Raw genomic sequence first — 15,528 nt, forward strand, 5'->3', positions numbered from 1 at the left:
GTTCAGCTGAAGTAAAGGAGAGAGAAAATTCGAAAATTAAGCAACAAAGAGCAAGCAATGTCTTTATTATTACGTTTCTTTTCTCCTTATTTAGACATAATAGACCGTGTGGAGGGACCTGGGTCCTGCTAGTACGTTGATGCTGCCAAGTGTAGGCGTTTGGATTCTAGCTTCAATTTCACGTCCAGATCTACAATTGCACAAAAGAGAAATAATGATAATAATAATAACACAGAAATAAGTATGTTAAATTATCCAAATCACAAACATTCAGGGGTAACAGACGATGGCAACCTACTTGTTCAGGACGACTATGGCGACAGAGTTGTCAGAATTCCTAAAAGCGACAGTTTGGAGGGAAACTTGGTTAACTGGAGTCAGTTCTATCCTTTGGGCGCCCTCTTGCACGAATTTTGAGAAGTGGCCCATGGCGTAAAACATGGGGTTCTTGTAGAATTCGTCTGCTGTCTGTTGAAATGAAATGAAAAGCAAGAGCAGTGTCTAGTTAGAATTCATCTCGTTGGGTGCGTAGATACATTGATAATTTGCGGTATTTTCTTGGCGTATATAGGTGAAAATTGATAAAATATCAGGTTGAAGAAGTTGGACAGACAAATGATAAGAGAGCAAAGGAAAAGGACGAAAAATAAAGAAGGAAAATAATGAATTTGGTCCGTGGAGGTACGACTACGAACCTCGCGCACGTTTGATTTACCTCGTTGACGATGACTGAGGAGTCCACGAAGTTTCCGGCCCAGTTAGGCCCTCCCTGGGTATCTAAAGCCAGGTTCCAGTCAGTCCAACCTGTCACCCAGTGATTGAGGTCCTGTTTAGAATAAAAAGTGTCAGTGAATATATGTCACGAGAAGTAAAGGCCTAAGTGTAAGTGTAGTGAATGGTTGCGCTGTCTTAAGTATAGTATACTAGGCCTAACCGCATACGATGACCAAGTCTCATTAACTACAATTAAGTAATTGAAACTGACCGTTATAATGTCATGTGCGTATCTCTCCAGTCTTTCCCAGGCTCCTATGGCGATCTCTACTTCATAGGGCTTGTCCCCTGTAAAAAGAAAAAAAATTTGTTGCCGGTAAGTGAGAGATTACTTTTGCCTTTGAAACCGGTTAGCCACTTGCACTACCTTAGGCCTAGCCTGAAGAGATTCTTTTTAATGCAGTGAAAGTTTGATCTAGGCCTTGTTTGGAGGGTGTATTTCAGGTAGGGGAATGCCCTGATAAAGATTCATTAAATTGAATGCTCATGGTCACCTTTTGTTATAAAAATACTCACATTTAGCGTGAGTTTCGTTATCTGCACAGAGAAAATATCAAAAAATGTTTCTGTTCCTGAAACAGATTTGTTGAATTTCTTGTTGTAGCTATTTTATATCACAGGGGATACACTGATATGTATATATACTATATATATAAGTATATATATAGATATAATATATATATATTTATATATATGTATAATGTATGTGAATGTAACCTTCATTGTGCATACGAAAAAAGATAACCGCAAAATCACGGAATATGATTTCAAAATCATTAGGAAGATCAACGTTCTAAAATTTTGGATTGAAAAATTTTCAGGACGAAATTTATTGGAGATACCTATAATATATAGTTTACGCGATAAATTTTGAAGGTGAGATAACTAACATACCAACACAAGCCTCCGTTCCTAGTAGGAAAACGTCAGGGAAAAGCTCGTGAGTCCTCGTGAGCAACTCGGGCGAGGAGAATTGATCCCAGTACCAGTGAATAGCGATGCCATCAACGTACTTGGCTGCTTCGGTGTCGTTTAGAACCTGTTGGAATTATATGTGGATATCAATAAAATAAAACTGTATCCCTCTCTGACCCACACCTGTCATTTCACTTATGAAATGGTGGTAAGATATGCCCTTAAAAATTACGTTTGAAAACTGACAGCAAGTCCCAGTCGTTAAAACGAGGTTTGACGAAGGAAAACATTATTTTTGACCAAGGCAGACCTGGGTCACTCATGGAGGACTATTCACCACCTGTACAGGTTGGTGCGACTCTCGAAATAATTATCAAGAAGTCTAAATAGACCAAAAACGCCCAAAGGGCTCTCTCACAGGCTAAAAGCATGTATATAGAGAGAAGTGACTTTGAATTTCAGGTCTGCCTAATCAAAAACAACCATTCCAATGTCAAACCTCCCCACTACAGGGAAGGAGAGCCGTTCCAAGAAAGAAGAAGAACAGCGCAATCCATCCATCAACTGTTTCCACCCATCGTTACCATGTTCACTATTGAGTTAATATAGTGGTTATCGAACTGTGTGAAATGTAAAAGGAAAGAAAATCATGAAGGGTGGGGTCTGAGTGACCCAGGTCTGCCTTGGTCAAAAATAATGTTTTCCTTCGTCAAACCTCGTTTTTTGACCGAAGGGCAGACCTGGGTCACTCATGGAGTATTTACCAAGAGTCATAAAAAAGGGAATTTTATGACAAGCGAAAGAAGAACAGGGGAAGGGCAAAAGAAACAGCTGATGGAAGAGGGATACACCTGAAAAAATAGCTAATTGATGTATCCTGAGGTAATATCATTGGAAATTGCGAATTAATGAGAAATATTCAATATTACTATAATTAAATATAAGTATTCTGTATCTTGACTCTGTTAAGAATTGAATAAATTAAATGCATTAAACAAGTAGTAATTTACTCAAAAACCCTTAACCAAATCATAATCCACAAAAACTCAAAATTTAATAAAGGCAGACCTAAAATGATAGGTATCGGTACTAGAAAAAATGAGATAAAGTATACATATTATACTTAATAAGTAGAATACCAGGAATCCAGTTGACACCATGACATCAACCCCATTATGTTGTTAACACAGACATAAATTGTAATCTAAATATTTACTTATAATAGAAATATATATTTAGACAATATGAAATCGTACCTTATGTACAAATAGATAACAAATGACGTATGTAAAACAAATTAATTAAATTTATGAATAAATGCTTCCAGATTCAGAACCCAGCACGACAAAAGACGAGGAAATAATAGACATCTCCAAATAATGTTTTCTGAAAACGTTATAGAAGACCATCCAACAAGATCACAAATTCTTTTGCTATTCATACCTTTTAGGAAAGCAAAAGAAGTTGCGACTTTTCTCAAATCGTGAGTTCTGGGAAAGGAACCTGGATCAGCCTCCAACGAATAAATTGACGCATAAATAGTCTCAACTTATTAATTGATATGTCAGAAAGGTTTTCTGGGTGTACAAAAATTTGTTCAAAAATTTTGTATTGCTAGTCTAAACAAGGTACTTCTCCAACTTATGCACCGGACATAAAGGATGACGACCTCCTTAATCATCCTAAGTCTAGTGATAAAAATCAGTTCAACGTCTAGAATTAGGACGTTCATTCTTGGCGAAAAAATTTGGATCAGGAAACAGTCTGACCCTCTCTGAAGAAAAATCAAGAAATTCATATGAGCTCAGTCGTAAATGAGATTAGAAACAATGTAATATATAAACTATCTTTAACACAAGGGTTCTCTTGGAACCTTGAAGACAATGCAAAGTTTAAAAACCTTATCTGAAGACAAAGAAATTTTGTACAAGGAATCATGGTTGATTTTAAAAAAGGGCTTTCATAAATTCTGGAAATGGATGAACCGATACATCAATGTTGAAAGCAAGCTTAAGAGGATTAGATAATGCAGACTTATAAGTTGAAATTGTGGTAGGAGATAAATGTCTGTCATTTAAAAGATTTCTCAGAAATGCTAAAATAGTTTCCACTGAAATCTTACTAATATTATTAGATCTAATAAAATGACAAAAAGAGTTCCACACAGTCTGATATTCTCTATTGGTAGAAGTTCTTAAGGATTTAAATAAAATTCTTGCTGAATCACTAGCGTATAACTTGTTATGAATCTTAATCATAAACTCCAGCAAGCTAGTTGGAGGAGAATCTTTGAGGCACAAAAGCAACGATTCCTCCCAACTAGTTGCGAGAGTACTGGATCCAGGATTATGAGTCTTTCTTTTTGCCCTTGCTGGCAATAGGAGAGGGAAACCATGGCTGAGCAGTCCACAATGGGGCTATCAGCTTTGCTTTTCCCCTGAAGCTTTCCAAATAACTGAGCACTCTGAGGATCATCTTTGTTGGAAGAAACAGGTAAATTACTTGCCACCTGTTCCAGTCCCATGTAAGGGCGTCGACCTCCACTGCTAGGAGGTCGATCACTGGAGAAACGAAGTGAGGTAACTGGGAATCTCTCTCGTGGCAAAAGATCTAATTGGGGCATCTCCAACTGGGAGCAAACATAGTGGAAGGATGTCTCATCCAGAGACCACTCCGATTGGTATTGGATGGCTTCTGGATAACGCATCTGAAATAACATTTCTCACCCTGCCACGTGAAACGTTGTCATCGTTAGTTTTTCCCCTGAAGAAACCTCAGAATAGAGAGGGTCCACTCACTAAGAGGCTTTGATTTCGCAGACCCCTTCCTGTTCAGACAGGCCACTGCTGTTGCGCTGTCTGAGTGTAATCTGAAGTGGATCCCTGGCTGGAGATTCAGCTTCTTGATGGCAATATACACGACGGGTATCTCTAAAATATTTATATGGCAAGTTGAGAGAGGATGAGACCGTGCACCCTGAAACATCTGCCCTGCAGATGTGTGAATCCCCTAGCCTGTCTGGGAGGCATCTGTGTACACATCCAGACTGGGTGGAGGTGGACGGAAAGGAATCACTGCCGAGAAAATCTCTGGATGCATCCATCTTTCTAGAGCCTTCTTGATGAAAGGAGGGAATAGACATAACTGATCCCTTTGCTTTCTATTGGTCTTCGTGATTAAAAAGTGATTCAGGCCCTTTAAAATGGCTTTGCCACAGGGTCGCCTATTGATGCAAATGGAACCTCCCCAACATCTGCTCCACAGGTTGCCGACAAGACACTGATGTTTGCTTCAAAAATAATGAAAGGGTCCGAGATAGAGACATGACCTTGTCTCTCAGCAGATACAGGGTACCAGAAGTGGTGTCCCAACCACCCACAGCCACTGAAAGTCTGTTCCGGATTAATCTTGATTTCTTCATGTCGATAAGAAAAACACCCCCAACTCAGACAGGGTCTGTAAAACAATCCTTGTTGCCTTTAAACAACCCACTCCCGAATTCACCCATATCAGCCAGTCGTCCAGGTATATCAATAACCTGGATACCTTTCCGCCCAAGTTCCCTCAGAATTGGACGGCAGATCTTCGTGAATACTCTCTGAGCGATGTTGAGTCCGAAAGGTAGAGCTTTGAAACGAAACTTCTTCCCTTCTAGACTGAATCCAAGGAACTTCCTGTAATATGGGTGTATTGGAAATTCAGAATATGCCTATAGGCGTCTTTCAAGTCGATGGAGGTGGCAAAAGCTCCTACTGGCAACAACAATCTTACGTCTTGCAAAGTTGTCATTCTGAAGGTCGGACATTGTATTGATTGTTGAGGGTTGACAGGTCAAGATGATCCGTCTTTTGTTGTATCTTTCTCGGGACTGAAAATAAGGGGCCCTGAAAGAGGAAGGAGGTCGTCTCCTCTATTGCCCCGGTTTTCATCATGCATGAAACAAATTCTTTGAGTTGTGGATTGAAGCCTGAAAGAATGAATGGAAGTGTGATGGAGGACTGCACCACTCCCACCTCAGCCCCTTTATGATTGCAAGACCCTGAATCTCTTGTACAATATTGATGAAAGTATTGGAGTCTCCTGCCAACCCTCAAATTCTAAAAAGATTTACCCCTCCCCTGGAAGACTGGTTACATCTAGGGATGCCTGGAGACATCATACCTCTGCCCCGAGGTTACATTTTCCACGACCTCTTGAGGTACCTCAGGGACATCTGTTAGAAGATGAAGAAGTGTACTGATTCTGGTAATTCCTTCTGAAGTTACCCAAGGTCTTGTGAGAAAGGGCGCTTCGTAGCAGGATTCCTAAAACCAAGCATGGTCAGCATTGACTTGGCCTGATGAACAGCTTGGGTGACTACTCCTTCCCAGGCGTCCTCATGAGAGAGGTTCTTTGAAAGTGGATCTGGACTGAGGAGCTTTAAAACCAGAGTATTTTTCATAAAACAGCCCGGAAGTGCGAGCTTCCTCAATTCATATTTCTTTCTAGCGAAGAGGTTGTAGGCTGTCTACCATGGCTGTAAGGGCATCTTCAACAAAGCATAGAGCTGAAGAGTTAGGATCCTCTTTATGGGTCTGTCTGGTTGGTACTTCCATTAGTTCCTCGTTGGACGAGTGGTTCGCCACTATGGCTACCCATCCGGTGGTCCGAAGGTTGATTCTCGGCTCTGCCAACGCTAAATCAGAGAAATTTATTTCTGGTGATAGAAATTAATTTCAGGATATAATGTGGTTCGGATCCAACAATAAGTTGTAGGTCCCGTTGCTAGGTGACCAATTGGTTCCTAGCCACATAAAAATATCTTATCTTTCGGGACCAGCCCTAGGGGAACTGTTAATCAGCGCAGTATTCTGGTAAAACCGGGATATACTAACTTTAGTACTTCCGCTGAGATGGTCATGTTCAACGAGCTGAGGAAGTTCTGATGTGCACCCAGCTCGTCTTGAACAGCATTCTTAGGAGGCGGCTGCAATCTGTCAGAATTGAACAAGACGGCCGGTTCCGTGAGAACAAAATTCTCCCCTCTCAAATGTCTTAATGTATTCCGTAGATGTTATGGGAGAAATGGAGTCTTCTTCCCAGGTTTATCCCTACTCGGGGTTGCCGTTTTCAATAAATCTCTTCCATCTACCTCTGTCCTATGTCATTTCCACCCGTACTAGAGTCGGGGACGAAATTCTTAGATGCACGACTACTGCCCTTTCCCCCTTCGAATCTGGAGGATGGAAGGGGCTGTCATTTCATTCTGAGATAGCAGCAGGATCGGGTGTAAGACGATCAAAAAGGGCCTCATAAGCCTGACGGACTGGGATGATGCCCATTGATCTTGGAGGAGCCACGTCTCTTTGAACCTGTGCCTCCTGAGAGTTTCTAATTAATGAAATATTCTTCTGGATAGAGATGGCGTCAGACGAGGAATCATAGTTAGATTCTTAAAGGGATGTTCCTCTAGAGTAACAATCCTCTGTTGCGTATCCCTAATTGCTCCAAGGATAATCTCCAAGGTATCCTGAGAATTAGCCAGAGAGGGCAGCGCCCCTGAGGCGGAAGGGGCTAACTGGGACCAGGAGGGGACTGTGTAAGGGCGGCAGAGGCAATACATTCTTCTTGAGTCACTGCTGAAGAGATGGGGTCTTTGGACGAGCCACCCTTCATAGAACCGTGGGAAGAAGCTGCAGAGGATTGGATGTCGACTTCCCCTGAAAGTGTGTGAATCCACAAGATCTAGATTGGCGCTAGATGCCGAGTATGACGCAGGGCGGCAGACTTAAAAACTTATCATGTATAGGAGGTTCTTTAAAGGCCACAGGGAGAAGGCTTAGAAATTACAGTTGTTGAGATTCCAGTATCGCATCAGGCAGGTTCCGAGATGCATCAACTTCAAGAACCACCTCACGGCAGAGAAGAAGCCCTTGACGAAGCCACATCCTGTGCAATTGCAGATAAAGACTCCTCTTCTTAGTCGTCCATTATCTGCTATAGAGGACACGCGTCAAAGGAAAGTCTTCAGGAATAGTTCAGGTAAACGAGACTAAACCTAAAAAATCAACATTTTGAGCAAAGACAAAGAAATTACCTACCCTGGATTGAGATCCAGCAGGAAGAGTCAAATCCAGGCGCAGTATGTGTCTTAAATTCTGATGAACATCATGAACAGTTTTTCCCCAAACTCATAAATTCAGTCAGTAAGCGCCTTAAAGGCAATGATGGCGTCTTCGGTTGGGCCAAATTACTGGCCTTGTCCCATAGTCCATCACAGTTGCCACAAATTGCTCCATGCACGAGTCGTGGGCTATGTCCTCTGTTGCGTGATTGCATTCACAGCAGGGCATTCTGGAAGAAGGATTTCCTATTGAGTTTATATCTTCAAAAAATCCTTTGCCGCCCAAGGGTGGCATCCAACTTTAGGGCGGCACACCTTAAGGCGGCGACGCAGCAACAAGCATTATTGCAATTATAGCCCCGCCGCCGCAACCGCAGCAAAGAGTACTAGGGCAATCCTAGAGCTGCTATTGGAAAGGGGAAGGGGGGGCGGCAGGGTATATGTAATCAAGGTATTCAATCCCTTCAAAGTCCTGCCGCTGCAATCGTGACAACTGCAGCAAAATGCAATCAGTATAATCCTGCAGCTACTATGAAAAAGGGGGCGGGGGCGGCAGGTAAGGCTGATAAATGGACTAAAGCAATATAAACTGTAGAAAGGGAATGAATAAAACACATAAAAGAAAAATATATACACACTAGGCGTCATTAACGCCAACGCGGCTGACATTAGCAATCTGAATGTCTGCCGCGTTGCTAAAAACCATTCATGAAATAGTATGCCACTCAAGTAAATACACCCTCAAATCAAAGGAAGCGGTCCTGTCACCTTCATCCACCTATCCTGAACAGATACCTGGTTCAGGATAGAAGAGGTACATCACCAACGCGGCAGACATTAGCAATCTGAATATCTGCCGCGTGCTAAAAACCATTCATGAAATAGTATGCAGCTCAAGTAAACACACCCTCAGCTCGAAGGAGGCGGTCCTGCTGCTTCTTCCACCTATCCTGAACAGATACCTGGTTCAGGATAGAGAGGTACGCCCACGGCGGCAGACATTAGCAATCTGAATGTCTGCCGCGTTGCTAAAAAAAACATTCATGAAAAGTAGTGGCCCGCTCAAGGTTAAGTACACCTTCAATCGAAGGAAGCGGTCCTGGCGCCTTCATCCACCTATCCTTAACAGAGACCTGGTTCAGGATAGATCAGGTATCGCCAACGCGGCAGACATTAGCAATCTGAATGTCTGCCGCGTTACTAAAAACAATTCATGAAATAGTATGCCGCTCAAGTAAGTACACCTTCAACTCGAAGGAAGCGGTCCTGCCGCCTTCATCCACCTATCCTGAACAGAGACCTGGTTCAGGATAGAAGAGGAATCGCCAACGCGGCAGACGTTAGCAATCTGAATGTCTGCCGCGTTGCTAAAAACCAATCATGAAATGGTATGCCACTCAAATAAATACCCCCTCAATTAAAGGAAGCGGTCCTACCGCCTTCTTCCACCTATCCTGAACAGATACCTGGTTCAGGATAGAAGAGGTATATCGTACTGCACCCTCCATGAGACAGCGCTGCCGCGAAGGACGAGATAACTCACGGGGATTCTCCTACTCACCATCAAAAGGCTGATAGGGGGAGAACCAACGGTACCCCAAACACCCCTGGCCGAAGACCGAGAGGGGAGGGCTACCAGCTGGGGGAGCACACCTCAAGGAAGGGGAGGGCGGGGTGGGGTGGGGGATAAAAAACACATCCCGCAAGCAAAGATATTTACAAACACATATATCAAAACTGACCCTAGGTCAGTCTAGAAAAGGTAAAACATGAATAAAAAACACACAACAAATAATATAAAAGCTAGGTTAGCTTATTTTAGAACATAGGAATATAAGCGAACCCCCTAGTTCATTATGGCTGACAACAAATATGGCCGTCGCTTTGGTCAGGATGAGTACACAGTCTTGACAAGCCAATTAACAACGAAATACGTATGCATTAGGCCAAAGGAAAACACCAAAATGAACTATGGGCTAAAAGGAATGATTAATGATAAAAACTCACATTAGGATGAGGATAATAATCCCAAAATACGGAAATAAATGAGAGTCACACAAAAGGTAAACACCTGTCAAGGCGAAATAGGTGAACATGGTAACGATGGGTGGAAACAGTTGATGGATGGATTGCGCTGTTCTTCTTCTTTCTTGGAACGGCTCTCCTTCCCTGTAGTGGGGAGGTTTGACATTGGAATGGTTGTTTTTGATTAGCAGACCTGAAATTCAAAGTCACTTCTCTCTATATACATGCTTTTAGCCTGTGAGAGAGCCCTTTGGGCGTTTTTGGTCTATTTAGACTTCTTGATAATTATTTCGAGAGTCGCACCAACCTGTACAGGTGGCGAATAGTCCTCCATGAGTGACCCAGGTCTGCCCTTCGGTCAAAAAACTAATTTTAAAAAGAACGCCTCTCTCACCTTCTTTACAACTTACCGTCGCAGGCCACTTAGGCAAGAAGATCCTCTGGTCATCCATAATCATGAGTTTCAGGTCTCCCAAATTGTTGTTCTCCAAAGTCGGTCCGAGATTCTCTGCTATCCACTTTCTCTGGGTTTTCGCAGTCCAGCCCATGCAGTTGAACCAGAAGTAAGGGATGTTGCCATCCACTGGCTCATTCTGGGCAGTCACGCCCCAGAAGTCGATGTTGTGGTCTAGGTAGCTTTTGAAAAATCTGTGAAAGAAATTAGGCTCGTCTATATCACGCGTAAAACAAGTAATCACGTTTAGTACATAAACTGTGTACGTGTGTGTTTTAGGCCTAATAAGTGTTGTCACTTTTAAAAGTAAATCGAGAAATAAAGGAAAAGGTTAAGACGTCAGAGAGCCGTTGCTTTCTTAGAACGAAAACATGACAAACAACACCAAAAACCAGTATAAACATGACTCAAAAAAGGAACTCGGGAAACACACTTTCAGGATACTCACTTGACGAAATACTCTGCCCAAGGCTGATACATTTCCTCTAGCAGGTGGCCCATACCATGGAACTGCTTATTAGACTTCATCCACGTCGGTGCTGACCAAGGGGACGCAATCAGCTTGATTGGTTTGTCAGACATTTCTTTGGCTCTCTGTATCATGGGGATCTGAAAAAGGTATATTGAGGAGTTCAGTATGGTACGCATATTTCTAGCCTCTTTAACTTAGTTAATTGTATTTTTGGTACTGATATTACTGATCCTTTAACTTGCTTTGTTAGGATTCTTGTATAGGCAATGTTGCAAGAGAATAGTGAACGTAACTTGTAAATACTAGTCTTACGTTTTCCCAAGAAAAGCGTATTGTTTGAAATAAAATCCATAAAAATTTCCATTTGTTGCTTCATGTAACTATTATCATTCGTATCCATTCTTCTGAATGTATTAAGGAAAAATATATCCCGGTTTTACTCTATTTGAATAGACTAAAGACTTCAGTTCATTCTCTGATAAGAAGTAAACATTGTACCTTGTACACAATGTCTTCCTCCTGAAGTGCAAAATGCTCTAACGCCACATCACCTTCGACGTCATCGTAAGAATAAGTCCGCCATGAGAAATCGCACCCTCCCATGTTGACGCGACCTATATTGTATTCGATGCCTGTGCTCGAAAAATATGACCTGAAAGTATATTCTCCTTTAGTGTCATTTGGTCCTCTTAGTTCTGAGACTATAAAAAGTCCACCACTACTCAAAGACATCAGAGAGGAAAGTTTAGCCTTTTTTTATGAATATTAAACAGCAAAGCTTGTTGGGTCGTAAGGAACTAAAGCCGTTCAATGCGGTGGGAAAACATATTCAAGAGCTCTTAAGGAAAGGTCAAGTAACGCTGAATGATAGCTTCAGAGGTAGACATGTGGGAAACGAGAGATAGAAGACATGTGAGTAGATGGGAATTTAGTTTCCCTTGATAAGGTAGCAGAGAAAGTGCCGTAGAAGGTGAAATAGAAGATTTATATCACAAAAATTGAGCAAAAGGGTTGATGTAAGAATGAGAGAATAAGTAGAGAGCAGACTCGAAGCTAACCTAATAAATGCCTAGTGTAAGCTATCACAGACCCTTAAAAGGCTCAAAGGAAACGCGAAACAATTCAGATTTCCATAAGCAAATGAAAAGGTTCTCATCGTCAGTCCAACTTGTACTGAATCTGTTGTAGTGGCTCATGAAAAGGTCTTGTTAGTCTAAGTCCCTGCGTAGAGTATGCTGTGGAGGAGAACAGCAGTTGAAAGAAACTAAAACTCACAACATAGAAAAGCCTGCAGGGTAAAGAATCTTTTGCTCACAGTACAATCAGCAACTGAACCTAAAGCTAATATCTGTGGTTGGATTATTTTAACTAATTGCTTAAGGAGGTGTCAATGTCTCTCTAGATTACCTGAGCAAATGTTCTTGAGCTCCCGTACTAAGAGACAGCAAGTTCTTGGCTGTTGAGTCAGTGAAGGCACCACCAAATCCCAGCATAGTCTGGTAAGTGATTTCAGGGTCTAGAATGAAGTCATTGATCTCTGTTGCGCCGACTGCAACAAAGAAGAGCATTAAATCACAAGAACGTATTTTATTTTGTATCATGATATTTATGGGAAGAATCTTGGTTTTTTGCTTTAGATATGTATGTGTGTGAAGTCAGGACAACTCAATAAAAGATTAAATGTCGTTATAAATGGTACAATCACAATAGCAAAGTAACCCAGAACTACTTTCTAAGATGAAGTATTCCTCAGCATCTTCCGACAACTTTGAGCAGCCGATTGAACTTAGTCGGAAATGGCTGCTTAAACAAATAATGATAATAAATGACAACTTTGATGATCTAAGGGTGGTTACGAAATTCTCAAGAAAGGCTTACAAAACGGAATTGTTTAAGCTGCCTTGTGTATTGGGATACAAAACTGGAGTGAAAACTAAGCAAAAATTTCTTTTATCAGTCTATTAGTGACAAATACAAAAGCATATTTACCGGAAAAACTGAAGTGATTATTCAAATAAACGAATACAAGTTTTAGTAATACTGTAGTCGCTAAAGAAGGCATTTACGGTTCTCCTGAATAAAGTTTGGTGCAAATTAAACTGGAAAATCAACACAAATACAGCCCATGAGCGGAGCATGTATACTCCACATTAATGGTTTCTTCAGAACTGGTAGAATTCCGAGTCGGTGACCATTACTTACTCTTTCCCGTTTCGTTGAAAGCATGTGACGTCATGAGGAATCGATTTTTGTCTATGTCGGAAGTACAGAGGAGGAATTCCCCTCCCGCCAGGGGGGGAGGACGCGGGAGAGTATCGCAGTAGGTGGCGTTGCAGACGCAGGCGAAGGAGCTGTGGCCGAAGTACCTAGGAATGCACTTCTCTCCCTCCCCATTAACTCCTGCAGAAGGAAGGACGATTTTCTCACTTGGGCACCGCATATCTGCTTGCTATAAATGTTGCAAGAGAGAGTAGACATTCTCTCTCTCTCTCTCTCTCTCTCTCTCTCTCTCTCTCTCTCTCTCTCTCTCTCTCTCTCTCTCCTCTACTCTCTCTCCCTCTCTCGGCTCTCTCATAGAAAGCAAAGTAGAAAAAAGGTAGAAAGTAATTAGTAACATGAAATAACGTCGGCCATGTAAACTTAGCAAAAGCTAATGTGGCAAGCCAAATCTAGAGGCTGCCTTTTGTCTGGAAGTCACAAGAAGTTTTCCAAAGACGCAATTTTACGAACTTCTTCAAGATAATAACAAACAGGATACCATTATCTCTTTCGATTTGAGATACCTGCAGAAATTATCGGTTAGCATTGCAAAACAGACTTAATAACTCTGGAAGTAATAATCGCCACTAGACTCACATCGCTTCTTATGGGTAGCTATGAAAGAAATTCCTGGATTCCAAGCATCTACTGACGAAGGAGAATCAAGTTCATACGAAGAAGAAGAAGAAGAGGAGTAACTTACCAGCCAAAAACACCAGGAAAAGGACAACGCCGACCCTCATTTTCCCGAGGACAGTGACTAAGTGAATCTCATTCTCAGCCTCTTGCTGATAAAATGAGTCGGCTGGGATAACGTGATATTGTACTGGTATTGTGCAACGAGAACATATACAAGACATGGGCAAAACAATGTTGAAATGATTCAAGTAGTTATTCATTAGCTTTCATACTAATTCTAATAACTGTAAAAAGAAATATTTTTTTCGAAAATATGTCAAAAGGGGAACTTAACATCTGCCAGCATCGATGAGAAGGCTGAATTTATAAGTATTTTATTTATAAAATATTTTCAGGATCTGACGCCGTGGAAACTGGCCCATATGTTGATGCGAAATCGGTTTAGTTACGTTAGGTCCCGTGGGAAAAGAAAGAGTGATAAGTAGAGTACATGACGTGATGTACTCATTTTTTGTATGAGATGTTGGCAGGTGACAACTTCCCTATATGTAATCAGCAAGTGCAGAATTGAGATCTAATAATATTTTGAAGCTCCAAGAAACAATGTTTTGTATATTATATTCTAATAATAAAAGAATGTTCACTAGGCCTATATTACAACACCAAAATATCTGGAACTTCTCTCTGTAATTTCTTACGTTGTCAAATATATTGCATCTAGGCAACTTCATTCTTTCAGGTCAGAATTCCAGCCGAGAGAGAGAGAAAAAAATTTCTTTACGAGACCGGAATTATAGTCACATGGTACAGCGAGCCCCATAGACGTTACGACCGGCGGATCAGGCTCCGTTCTGTCTCCGGCATCTGTGTTGCCCATAGACGATCAGATTCACTTCAGTTTGCCAAAACCTGGTAGAGTGAGGACATGGCCGCTCCGCTCAGTGATGACGCTAAACTAGAAACTAGAAACCCCCAGCGAAAAAGGAGAGCCTGAATTGACTATGGTTGAAGAAATAAAATGAATGATCTCACAATAATTATTTATTTAATGAATTGAAACTTTACTCTGGTTCGATTACCTGGAGGAGCAGATCGACATGGAATGATTATGTACAAAAAAAAAAAAAAAAAAAAAAAAAACACACACACACACACATAACCAAAATCTTTGTACGAGAGGTTGCTGGACACACTTCGCTTACACGCTACAAGTCATTCCTTCGGGCATAATAATCCCAGAACATGTAAAGCAATTATTCAAGTTATGCAACACGCGTTTACAAAGGAAAACAGTAACTATGTTGCATACACAGCATCTTTCATATTCTAGTGGTATACAGCCTGGTGTAGGTACAGTAGGTCTACAGTTCCGTTAAAGCAGAATAGGCCCTTAAACCTACGGTTCTGTACCCAAGTAAGAATACAAATTTCAGATCTTTTCTAAACAAAATTCTTTATTTAAACAAGGAAAATTTAAATATTATTGAAAGTATTATCATAAACTTATTTTTTGTGCGACAAATAACAATGTAATTTAAACAACAATACTACTAATAAATACAGATATAGCTTACAAACACAGTACGTAAATACATAATATACTCACACATAAGTGTGTGTGTGTGTCTGGCATGGTCAACGTCTTGGACCTGGCTCTCTCAAAAATCATTCCTTGCTTTCCTTCCATTCTCTTTGGTTGGTACCTCAGTGGTTCTTCTTCTCTTTTTTAACTATTTCTATTTTTATTGCATTTTAACATGAATACTATTGTGAATCCTATTTTTAGTTTTTAATATATGCATTTAACAGACTGAAGATGTACAAAGTTAATGTGCAAAACGTTTTATAATAAATCTTGGCCTTCATGTGAAGTATCAATGGACCTCC

At 41.1% G+C, this 15,528-nt stretch overlaps 1 protein-coding gene across 1 annotated transcript; it reads right to left on the reverse strand.

Moving 5' to 3' along the window:
- Window positions 1-36: 36 nt before the first annotated feature.
- Window positions 37-13,916, reverse strand: LOC135210019 (lysosomal acid glucosylceramidase-like). The gene is made up of 11 exons (XM_064242788.1): window positions 13,706-13,916; window positions 12,946-13,143; window positions 12,151-12,292; window positions 11,242-11,395; window positions 10,720-10,880; window positions 10,228-10,465; window positions 1,669-1,813; window positions 986-1,062; window positions 716-826; window positions 299-468; window positions 37-190 (listed from the first exon to the last, which is right to left on the reverse strand). The coding sequence occupies exons 1-11, from the start codon at window positions 13,899-13,901 to the stop codon at window positions 91-93; spliced, it is 1,692 nt and encodes a 563-aa protein (XP_064098858.1). The 5' UTR covers window positions 13,902-13,916; the 3' UTR covers window positions 37-90.
- Window positions 13,917-15,528: the final 1,612 nt, after the last annotated feature.

The sequence above is a fragment of the Macrobrachium nipponense genome, chromosome 39 (assembly GCF_015104395.2).
Source record: "Macrobrachium nipponense isolate FS-2020 chromosome 39, ASM1510439v2, whole genome shotgun sequence".
Classification (NCBI taxonomy): Eukaryota; Metazoa; Arthropoda; class Malacostraca; order Decapoda; family Palaemonidae; genus Macrobrachium; species Macrobrachium nipponense.